We start from the raw sequence: 12,460 nt of genomic DNA on the forward strand, positions 1-12,460 counted from the left end.
TGATTATTGTTTATCAGCTGTTTGTACATGTTGCAGTTTATAAATAAAGGTTTATTTAAAAAAAAAAAGTAAATTTAAAAAAAAAAAGCCTCTGCGCATGCGCATAGCATAGATCCAACGAATCAATGACTAAATTAATCGCCAACTATTTTTATAATCGATTTTAATCGATTTAATCGATTAGTTGTTGCAGCCTTACTCATTTTCATTAATTACTAGTTTCTATGTAACTGTTTTTATATTGTTTTACTTTCTTTTTTATTCAGGAAAATGTTATTAATTTATTTATCTTATTTTATTTTATAATTTTTTTTAAAAAGGAACTTATCTTCACCATACCTGGTTGTCCAAATTAGGCATAATAATGTGTTAATTCCACGACTGTATATATCGGTATCGGTTGATATCAGTATCGGTAATTAAGAGTTGGACAATATCGGAATATCGGATATCGGCAAAAAAGCCATTATCGGACATCCCGAATTATTAGGGTTATATAAATGATATAAACATGACTGACAATAGCGTTTGATGCTATCGTTAAATCGCGATAACGCATGTAGATGTCACTTTCTTAGCGACAAGCTTCAACGGCAGCAAACAAAGTAGTTTTCTTACAAGTATCATAACAAGCTAAATATGCTACATTGTAGGAGGCTATGCTAACCGCTAACCACAAGCTAGAGCTCTTAAATGTACACAAAAGGTGGGCACACATCGATACGACTATCGACAGTAATAACACCAAATAAATGATCAGTATCAGGTCGATGTTTAAAACAAATCTTAATTAGTTTGTTATTGTTTACAAACTCAGGATTTAAATCCGAGCCAATAGTAGGAAACGATTTGAATATTCAATTCATATTTTTACACCGCCATCTTGTGTTTTTGTCCGATTATGCTAGTGATCAAAAATGTCGTATCAGCAGTGGAATGACCAATTCTGCCCCTTTGACTACTTGCTATTTTTAGACTGATTATTAGGGTTATAGAAATGATATAAACGTGACTGACAATAGCGTTTGATGCTAGCGTTTGATGCTATCGTTAAATCGCGATAAGGCATGTAGATGTCACGTTCTTAGCGACAAGCGAAAGAACGCAATGTAGCATTCTTGCTAGCGGCTAATATCCCACCAGAGGCGCAAAGCCGCTTTTAAGTCAGTAGCCCTCGCTTCAATGGCAGCAAACAAAGTAGTTTTCTTACAAGTATCATAACAAGCTAAATATGCTACATTGTAAGAGGCTAGGCTAACCGCTAACCGCAAGCTGGAGCTCTTAAATGTACACAAAAGGTGGGCGCATCGATACGACTATTGACAGTAGTAACACCATATAAATGATACGTATTAGGTCGATGTTTTTTATTTTAAAAAAAATCATATTTCGTTTGTTGGCGCAATGTAGCATTCTTGCTAGCGGCTAATATCCCGCCAGAGTGCAAAGCCGCTCATAAATCAGTAACCCTCGCTTTAATGGCAGCAAACAAAGTAGTTTTCTTACAAGTATCATAACAAGCTAAAATATGCTACATTGTCGGAGGATATGCTAACCGCTAACCGCAAGCTAGAGCTCTTAAATGTACACAAAAGGTGGGCACACATCGATACCACTATCGACAGTAATAACACCAAATAAATTATCTGTATTAGGTCGATGTTTTTTATTTTAAAAAATCTTATTTCGTTTGTTAGCACAATGTAGCATTCTTGCTAGCGGCTAATATCCCGCCAGAGGCGCAAAGCAGCTTTTAAGTCAGCAACCCTCGCTTTAATGGCAGCAAACAAAGTAGTTTTCTTACATGTATCATAAAAAGCTAAATATGCTACATTGTGGGAGGCTATGCTAACCGCTAACCGCAAGCTAGAGCTCTTAAATGTACACAATAGGTGGGCGCAAAAATCTTATTTCGTTTGCTAGCGCAATGTAGCATTCTTGCTAGCGGCTAATATCCCGCCAGAGTGCGTTTGTATGCCAAATAATATATTGTGATATAGAGCACATATCGCTCATCCCCACTAATCATGTGTTTGTGTGCAGGCATGCATCTGATTGAGGTGCGGTACGACGACGTGCCCGTACCCAAGAGTCCCTTCAGAGTGTCGGTGATGGAGGGATGCGATCCAACCCGAGTCAGGGCCTTCGGACCGGGTCTAGAAGGAGGGATAACCAACAAGCCTAACTGTTTCACCGTGGAGACCCGGTAGATATAACAGTTGACAATAATCAATGGCGTCTTGGTCGACTAAAGGAATCGTTTGGTTGGTCAACAGGGGAGCCGGCACCGGTGGTCTGGGGCTGACCATAGAGGGCGCATCTGAGGCCCAAATATCCTGCAAAGACAACAAAGACGGGAGCTGCAGCGTGGAGTACGTGCCGTTCACGGCCGGAGGCTACGACGTCAACATCAACTACGGCGGGCACCCCATCCCCGGCAGCCCCTTCAAGGTGCCGGTGCGGGACCCGGTGGATCCCAGCAAGGTGAAGTGCTCCGGGCCCGGTTTGGGTTCCGGAGTGAGAGCGCACATCCCCCAAACCTTCACGGTGGACTGCACTCAGGCCGGACAGGCGCCGCTGGACGTTAAACTCTACGGGCCGACAGGTAAATCCGAGACGGCTGGAAAATAAACAGATCTTAGACCTCTAACGTTTGACTCCCCAAGGCACCATGGAGCCGGTGGGAGTGAAAAACAATGGCGACGGAACCCACACCGTTCACTACACACCCGCCCAGGATGGACCTTACACTGTGGCGGTCAAGTACGCAGAACAGGAGGTCCCCCGTAGGTATGCATTCATCCAAACCTGTATGGGTCACATTTTAGCTTTGCTTGTCTGTGTTGTCCAACGTCCAATTTAGGCCACTTAAGCCCGAGTGGGAACAAGCGTTTCTGGGTGTTGTTGATAAATGGCTTTGGCTTTGCATAGTAGAGTTTTAACTTGCACTTACAGATGTAGCGACCAACTGTAGTTACTGACAGTGGTTTTCTGAAGTGTTCCTGAGCCCATGTGGTGATATCCTTTACACACTGATGTGGCTTTTTGACGCAGTACCGCCTGGCATTGCCGCTTACGTGTAGTGGTTTCTCCAGATTCTCTAAAACTTTTGGATGATATTGCGGACCGAAGATGGTGAAATCCCTAAATTCCTTGCAATAGCTGGTTGAGAAATGTTGTTCCTAAACAATTTGCTCACGCATTTGTTCACAAAGTGGTGACCCCTCGCCCCGTCCTTATTTGTGAATTATACCCAATCATGGCACCCACCTGTTCCCAATTAGCCTGTTCACCCGTGGGATGTTCCAAATAAGTGTTTGATGAGCATTCCCTCAACGTTTGGTGGACAACACGAGACAAAGAAGGAGTGGCATAAAATATGTCTTTTTGTGGCAGCGTTGAAAGAAAGTTATACATGTAAACAAACTACGGCGAGTTCAAGGACCGGCAAAATTAGTAGGACAAAACGGCGCTGGCCAAATTCTCTCATCAGAGAAGCATGTTTAATAAAAACAGTGGGATTTCTAACAATTAGGACAATTTGTGTCATGTTTGTCCTCCTACAGAAACCCTATTAAAACAAAAATATATTTTTTCCCCTCCTCTTTTTCTATTTTCATACATTTTTGAAAAAGCTCCAGGGAGCCACTAAAGAGCCGCACGTTGCAGACTCCCGCATTAACCGTTTGACGAATACAAATTGATCAAATCTGCATTAATAATAATAATAATAATAGATTGTATTTGTAAAAAGCACTTTACATTGAGTAAACAACCTCAAAGTGCTACAGTGTATTAAAAAAATTAAAATAAAAAGATAATAAAAATCAAATAAAATTAAAAAGTAGAACAGCCAAATAGCTATAACTAGTATGCATATATCTTAAAAAAAAGGCTTTTTTAAAAAGAAGGGTTTTTAAGCCTTTTTTAAAAAGAATCCACAGTCTGTGGTGCCCTCAGGTGGTCAGGGAGAGCGTTCCACAGACTGGGAGCGGCGGAGTAGAAAGTACAGTACATATTCCGTACAATTGACCACTAAATGGTAACACCCGAATAAGCTTTTCAACTTGTCCACGTTAATCAATTCATGGTAAAAGGGTTGGATAGCTTTCCCTGACCGGGAATCGAACCCGGGCCACGGCGGTGAAAGCACCGAATCCTAGCCACTAGACCACCGGGGAGCTAGACGACCAATAAAAACGCAATAAACGGGGGACGAAAATTGTGATATATAAATACTAATAATAATATAATAATAATAATAATAATAATAATAATAATAATAATAATAATAATAATAATAATAATAAATTTCATTTGTAACTCATATTACATTTGTTAAATTCTCAAAGTGCTACAAAGTATAAAAAATAAAAAATAAAAAAATAAAAAATAAAAAATACAAAATAAAAAATACAAAATAAAATAAAAAATAAAAAATAAAAATTATAATAATATATATAAACAAAACAAAACACCGGCGGAAAGCGATAATCGATAAAAAAAACAAGCAAACCGGAGTTTTGACCCGGAGGCGCGGACTTCCGGAAATGCGCGTCCTTTCAGATTTCAATGCGTAAAAAGACAGATTCAGAAAAAAAAAAAATGCACAGATTTTTCTCATAATAATAATAATAATAGATGTTATTTGTAAAAAGCACTTTACATTGAGTAAAAAACCTCAAAGTGCTACAGTGTATTAAAAAAAAATTAAAATAAAAAGATAATAAAAATCAAATAAAATTAAAAACTAGAACAGCCAAATAGCTAGAACTAGTATGCATACATCTAAAAAAAAGGCTTTTTTTTTTTTTAAAAAAAGAAGGGTTTTTAAGCCTTTTTTAAAAGCATCCACAGTCTGTGGTGCCCTCAGGTGGTCAGGGAGAGCGTTACACAAACCGGGAGCGGCGGAGCATTGTTCGTAGCTTTGTCCTCGGAGGGCTAATCAAGCGCCGGACACTTTTAACACACATACACAGTTTCCTGCACGGCCCCTGGCGATGGAGCGGGTGCCATTATCCGTGTGCAGGGGGGACAACTGACTTTTTTCTATTTTGTATTGGACTTTAATGCACACTTGTTAAAAAGTGCCATTTCAATGCTGACGATGTGCGCTTATTAGAAAAGACAAGGTTATCGCGAGCAATAAAATGTTTATTACCTTCCCTAAAACACATTGCGGTAATGAAGTCGGTTTTATCCGATCACTCAATCAAACTAATCAATAATTAATTAAATAATCCATAGCTGCAAAGCCCCTAGACCAGTGTTTTTCAACCTTTTTTGAGGCAAGGCACATTTTTTTCTATAAACTCCAGAGGCACACCACCAGCAGAAAAGGTTTAAAAAAATGTCTTATTTTGAGTTTGTTTGTGTCTTCCTGTGTGTGGTGCTTTAGTTCCTGTTTTGCGCTGTTATTTTGGCGGCCCTTCCTGTTTTGTTGGTGATTTCCTGTCGCAGTTTCATGTCTTCCTATGAGCGCTATTCCCCCGCACCTGCCTTGTGTTAGCAAGCAAGGCTATTTACTAGAGATGTCCGTTAATATCGGACTGCCGATATTATCGGCCGATAAATGCTCTAAAATGTGATATCGGAAATTATCGGTATCGGTTTCAAAATGATCGGTATCGATTTCAAAAAGTACCGCCGTGTACACGGACGTGCGGACACGTACAGAGTGCCAATAACCCTTAAAGGCACTGCCTTTACGTGCCGGTCCAATCACATAATATCTACGGCTTTTCACGCACACAAGTGAATGCAACGCATACTTGGTCAACAGCCATACAGGTCACACTGAGGGTGTACGTATAAACAACTATAACACTGTTACAAATATGCACCACACTGTGAGCCCACACCAAACAAGAATGACAAACACATTTTCGGGAGAACATCCGCACCGTGACACAACATAAACACAACAGAACAAATACCCGGAACCCCTTGCAGCACTAACTCTTCCGGGACGCTACAATATACACCCCCCGCTACCCCCTGCCCCCACCGACACCTCAACCCCAACCCTATAAATATGGCAGTGCCATGTTGGCATTTTTTTCCATAGAATGCAGCTGAGATAGGCTTCAGCAACCCCCGCCACCCCAAAAGGGACAAGCGGTAGAAAATGGATGGATGGATGAACTTGAGTGGATTTATTTTGGAAAACCTTGTTACATGGTTTAAGGCATCCAGCGGGCCATCACAACAAAATTAGGCATAATAATGTGTTAAATCCACGACTGTGTATATCGGTATCGGTTGATATCGGTGTCGGTAATTAAGAGTTGGACAATATCGGAATATCAGATATATCGGCAAACAAGCCATTATCGGACATCTCTACTATTTACCTTGTTGCTATCCTTATCTGTGTGGACATTGTTGATTGTCATGTCACGTACGGATGTATTTTGTGGACGCCGTTAAGTTTTTGCTGTCGTCCAGCATTTTGTTTCTGTTTACTTTGTAGCCAGTTCATTTTTACTTTCGTCGTGCATAGCCATCGCCTTTTCCTTTCCCTTTCCCTTTTATGTTCATTTTTGGTTTAAGCATTGCATACCTTTTTACCTGCACCCTGGTCACGACAAAACCACCCTCGTCTCACCCGACACATTCCGACTTTTCCAAAAGCACTGCCACCTACTGACACGGAGTGTTACGTGGTTACCCTGCCGAGCTCTACACAGCACACACACTAAGCAACGGCACATTATTATTAGAGATGTCTGATAATGGCTTTTTTTTGCCGATATTCCGATATTGTCCAACTCTTAATTACCGATTCCGATATCAACCGATACCGATATATACAGTCGTGGATTTAACACATTGTTATGCCTAATTTTGTTGTGATGCTCCGCTGGATGCATTAAACAATGTAACAAGGTTTTCCAATATAACAAGGTGTATATTGTAGCGTCCCGGAAGAGTTAGTGCTGCAAGGGGTTCCGGGTATTTGTTTTGTTGTGTTTATGTTGTGTTACGGTGCGGATGTTCTCCCGAAATGTGTTTGTCATTCTTGCTTGGTGTGGGTTCACAGTGTGGCGCATATTTGTAACAGTGTTAAAGTTGTTTATACGAGACTCTCAGTGTGACCTGTATGGCTGTTGACCAAGTATGCCTTGCATTCACTTGTGTGTGTGAAAAGCTGTAGATATTATGTGATTGGGCCGGCACGTAAAAGCAGTGCCTTTAAGGTTTATTGGCGCTCTGTACTTCTCCCTACGTCCGTGTACACAGCGGCGTTTTAAAAAGTCATACATTTTACTTTTTGAAACCGATACCAATAATTTCTGATATTACGTTTTAAAGCATTTATCGGCCATCTCTAATTATTCTAATTATTGATATTTTTGGGACCAATTAGGTGACCACTAGAGATGCGCGGTTAGCGGGCACACCCGCGGAGTCCGCGGGTAATCCGCGGGTCGGGCGGATGAATGACGAAAAAAATAGATTTGAAATAGATTCGGGCGGGTGGCGGTTGAACCAATTCAGAAAAAAAAATACATAGTAAATGTTGTTACCCATGTGAATGATCGAGGGCGAGTTCTTTGTTTCTTTAGGTGGGTTTATTGTTGTTGTGCGGCAACATCACACAACAACAACAGTCACGTTTTTGTCCTACCGTAAAGCAGGTCGTCTGCCGTAAACAGCAATGCTGTGCCAGTCTCAAACAGGGCAACACTGCCATCTAGTGTACATGCATATGTGACAACCCACAGACGAAAAACGAGCAGCACTCTTTGATATTATTTATTAGGGCGCTGCTACAGCTGTCACGCCAAATTTCTTCCCCCCTACAAAAACCTTCCTCCCCCATTTACTTCCGGGGCTGCGTCCAATAAAGTCACAAAGTTGCCGGGGGTCCTTAACCCGCACGCGACTGTCCTGTTTCGCGCCTGTACAAAAAAATATTCTTCAGATTCCAGCAGCTGTCAAAGACGAAGTATCCTTCCAGCGACGGGCAGTCAAAGCCGAAGTGCTATCGATCGCTGTCAATGACGTAAGAGGAAACATGACCACGGAAGTAAATGGGGGGGGGGGGGGGGGGGGGAGGTTTTTGTAGGGGGAAGAAATTGTGGTCGGGGGTGGGCGTGGTTGGGCCGGGGTCGTGGTTAAGGGCAGGGCCGGCCCGTGGCATAGGCCGTATAGGCAAATGCTAAGGGCGCTGTCCATTAGGGGGCGTCACGCCAGTGCCACAAATGTTGGAGAAAAAAAAAAGTTGGTACTATTATTTCTAAATACAAAAAATAATCCCACGTTAATTAAAATGCAAAGTAAAGCCTATATAATAGAAATATTATTTGTTACAACATTACGCCCCCCCCCCCCCACCCCCGCATGGTGCGCCCCCTTCCTTCCCGTATCATGACTCTTTTTGGACGTCACCACATCAAAAAATCAACACAAGATGTCAAAACGGCCAAAACTGTCAGGTGCCCAGGGAAGAAAAAATATAAAAAGAAGAGGAGGAGAAACGAGAAAAAGTGAGAGGTAGCAGGTAGGTAACGTTAGCCTACATGAAATTATTTGTCTGTTACAGAATGTGATAGTAACCTGGCTTTTTAGCATTAAGCTAATGTTACATGATTCGGCAATTGCTAATCAATAAATAGCTAGTTCTGTTTTAACGTCGGGTTAATATTGTGGAGGGGGCTAAATTGTTATGGAAAATAATAATGTAACGTTAGGTAATTACAGTACTCCCACCTTACATTCCTCAGGGACATTTGTATTAGATCTTTTAAGCAGGTGTTTTTTGTTTACATTGTTATTGCCTTCTGGTTAGCTAATGTTTGCCCTGCAGGTAATAGTCACTTTTCCACCCATTTATATATTAGGTATAGTTGTAAGCCTAGTTGTTAAAGTGCACATCATTAATGTTAATTAAGCAATATCACATGAGAGGGAATGCTGTTTTTTGATTCGAGCACTGCTGTGATTCGGTTAAAGATAATCATAACATAACATTCTCATATAATATGTTAATTTGCTTTCTTTAAGTAAAAAAAAAGGTCAAAGACAAAGCTATTCGGTTTCTTGTGAGTATATACACTTCACTGCCGATGTGGGGGGGCACCACCTAAAATCTTGCCTAGGGTGCCAGATTGGTTAGGGCCAGGCCTGGTTAAGGGTGTGGTTAAGAGGGGAATATATTTAAGCTAGAATTCACCAACACAAGTATTTCATATATATATATATATATATATATATATATATATATATATATATATATATATATATATATATATATATATATATATATATATATATATATATATATATATATATATATATATATTTTATTATACATATAAATAAAAGAAATACTTGAATTTCAGTGTTCTGGAGGCTTTCCAGTAGATGGCAGTATTGTCCTGTTTAAGAGTGTCACAACATTGCAGTTTACGGCAGACGAAAACGTGACTGCGGTTGTTGTGTGTCGTTACCGGCGCTGGGAGGACGTTAATGAAACTGCCCAACAATAAACCCACATAAGAAACCAAGAACTCGCCCTCGATCATTCTACAGTTATAACCATATTTGCCAACCTTGAGACCCCCAATATCGAGAGGTGGGGGGGAGTGGTCGGGGGAGGGGGGGGCGTAGTTGGGGCGTGGCTAAGGGCGTGGTTAAGGGCGTGGTTAAGAGGAGAGTATATTTACAGCTAGAATTCACCAAATTAAGTATTTTATATATATATATATATATATATATATATATATATATATATATATATATATATATATATATATATATATATATATATATATATATATATATATATATATATATATAAATGTATATATATATGTATGAAATACTTGACTTTCAGTGAATTCTAGCTATATATATATTTTAAATTTTTATTTTATTTTATTATACATATAAATAAAAGACATACTTGAATTTCAGTGTTCTGCAGGCTATCCAGTAGGTGGCAGTTTTGTCCTGTTTAAGAGTGTCACAACATTGCTGTTTACGGCAGACAAACTGCTTTACGGTAGACTAAACGTGACTGCTGTTGTTGTGTGTTGTTACCGGCGCTGGGAGGACGTTAATGAAACTGCCTAACAATAAACCCACATAAGAAACCAAAAACTCTCTCTCCTTGTTGTGCACTCTACTCTCTAAAAGCCGTAGATGTTATGACGTCATTGGGCAGGCAAGCTGCTGGGAAAGCGGACGTGAGAACGGCTGTCCCCACTCAGGTCCGCATTGAGCTGGAGGGGGCGTGGCCTCCAGCTCCGGCTGAATACCGGGAGTTTGTCGGGAGAAAATCTCTGCCGGGAGGTTGTCGGGAGAGGCGCTGAATACCGGGATTCTCCCGCTAAAAACGGGAGGTTTGGCAAGTATGGTTATAACGTGATTGGGCAGGCACGCTGTTAATATTGTGGGAAAGCGGACGTGAAAACAGACGCTGTCCCCACTCAGGTCCGCATTGAGCTGGAGGTGGCGTGGCCTCCAGCTCCGGCTGAATACCGGGAGTCTCCCGGTAAAACCGGGAGAGTTGGCAAGTATGCTCTAATGCGTGGCCAAGAGATATTATTGCGTGGCACGCATTGAATCGGTCTCATTGCCTTGTATCGTCTATATTAGATGTATAACAACGGGTGGGTGGCGGGTGGCGGGCGGTTGTGGTTTTGATAAAATGTCAGTTCGGGTGGATGGCGGGTGGATGACGACTTTTGTGATGCGGTTGCGGATGAAATAATTGCCTATCCGCGCATCTCTAGTGACCACAGTGGTGGAAACAACACTGCCCTAGACTTGAAAAGGATTCCTTCTGCCAAAAGTGGAACAAGAGATAATGTCCCCTCCTCATGTTTGCTGCTAAAAAGGCTCCGGGGACGCGGTTAAGACATCATTGAAAAATACATCGGGCGTACTCGGGGACCTTTGAGATAGTGGAATAATAGAATATGCGGAGCTTGTTAAGCAGATGTGTCCTCACATTTTGTTGGGGGGCCCGGTCTCCATTCTTTTTATACACCTTGAAACCATTCATCATCAGCACCAGCGTGTGGTCTATTATCTGCCAGCTAGAAGTGTTCTGTGTACTTATCCCCCCCCCCCCCTCACCCGTATTATCTCTGCCATCAACAGTCCTTTCAAGGTAATGTCTCAGCCCGGGCACGACGCCAGCAAAGTCCGTGCCAGCGGCCCCGGTCTGGACAGCAAAGGCGTGTCGGCCAGCCTCCCTGTTGAGTTCACCATCGACGCCCGCGACGCCGGAGAGGGACTGCTGACCGTGCAGATTCTGGTCAGTCCCACGTCGACACGAGCTAGGGGCCTGTTTTTACGAAACGGGGACTGGTGTCGTCCCCATACCGATATTTGGTAGCACTTTAGTATGGGAAAGATGTTCTTTTTTTTTTTTTTTCATTTTATTTTTAATGACATCCAGCATCAGACATTCCTATCCATTACATCAGTGGTCCCCAACCACCGGTACCGGTCCGTGGACCAATTGGTACCGGGCCGCGGCCGCAAAAGAAATTAAAAAAATAAAATAAATAAAAATTATTATTATTATTATTATTATTATTATTTTTTTTTTTTTTAAATCAACATAAAAAACACAATATATACAATATATATCAATATAAATCAATACAGTCTGCAGGGATACAGTCCATAAGCACACATGGTATTTCTTTATGACAAATATGGGACAAATTTTCAAGCATTGACCGGTCCGCAAGTACAAAAAGGTTGGGGACCACTGGTCTACATAACATGTAATGGTGGTTCTTTGGTCAAAATGTTGCATAGATCAGTGGTCCCCAACCACCGATTGGTACCGGGCCGCACAAGAAATAAAAAAAAAATAATAATAATAAAAAAAATAATTTATTAAATCAACATAAAAAACACAATATATACATTGTATATCAATATAGACCAATACAGTCTGCAGGGATACAGTCCGTAAGCACACATGATTGTATTTCTTTATAAAAAAAATAAAATAAAATAAAAAAAAAATTAATTTCACTGCCCCTCCCCCCCCCGGTCCGTGGGGCAAATTTTCAAGCGTTGACCGGTCCGCAGCTACAAAAAGGTTGGGGACCACTGCATTACATCATATTCACATACATCATATATCTGTTGTCTGCCCTAAATGTCAAAATATTTGTTGTTTGTATCCCAACCATATCACCCCCGCCCCCAAAAAAGAAAGAAACAGCAAAAAAAAAAAAAAAAAAAAATCTACAAATACATCAATTAAATAAACAAAAAAATAAATAATAATACATTAATAATAATAATCATCAGAAAAAATAAATAAATATATAAACAGATATATATATACACATATATATATATATATATATATATATATATATATATATATATATATATATATATATATATATATATATATATATATATTAGGGATGTCCGATAATGGCTTTTTGCCGATATCCGATATTCCGATATTGTCCAACTC

At 40.5% G+C, this 12,460-nt stretch overlaps 1 protein-coding gene and 1 non-coding gene across 2 annotated transcripts in view; one reads left to right on the forward strand and one right to left on the reverse strand.

Annotated features, from left to right (window-relative positions):
* LOC133647025 (filamin-C-like) overlaps positions 1 to 12,460 on the forward strand; it is a 136,017-nt gene that overhangs the window by 67,937 nt on the left and 55,620 nt on the right. The window contains exons 23-26 of the mRNA XM_062043067.1: positions 2,044 to 2,206; positions 2,277 to 2,605; positions 2,667 to 2,790; positions 11,113 to 11,269. Coding sequence (XP_061899051.1) covers positions 2,044 to 2,206; positions 2,277 to 2,605; positions 2,667 to 2,790; positions 11,113 to 11,269 — 773 coding nt within the window. The remainder of the gene's footprint in view (positions 1 to 2,043; positions 2,207 to 2,276; positions 2,606 to 2,666; positions 2,791 to 11,112; positions 11,270 to 12,460) is intronic.
* On the reverse strand, positions 4,110 to 4,181 carry trnae-uuc (transfer RNA glutamic acid (anticodon UUC)). Its single transcript has one exon. It is a non-coding gene; the product is annotated as a tRNA-Glu (tRNA).

The sequence above is a fragment of the Entelurus aequoreus genome, linkage group LG03, assembly GCF_033978785.1.
Source record: "Entelurus aequoreus isolate RoL-2023_Sb linkage group LG03, RoL_Eaeq_v1.1, whole genome shotgun sequence".
Classification (NCBI taxonomy): domain Eukaryota; kingdom Metazoa; phylum Chordata; class Actinopteri; order Syngnathiformes; family Syngnathidae; genus Entelurus; species Entelurus aequoreus.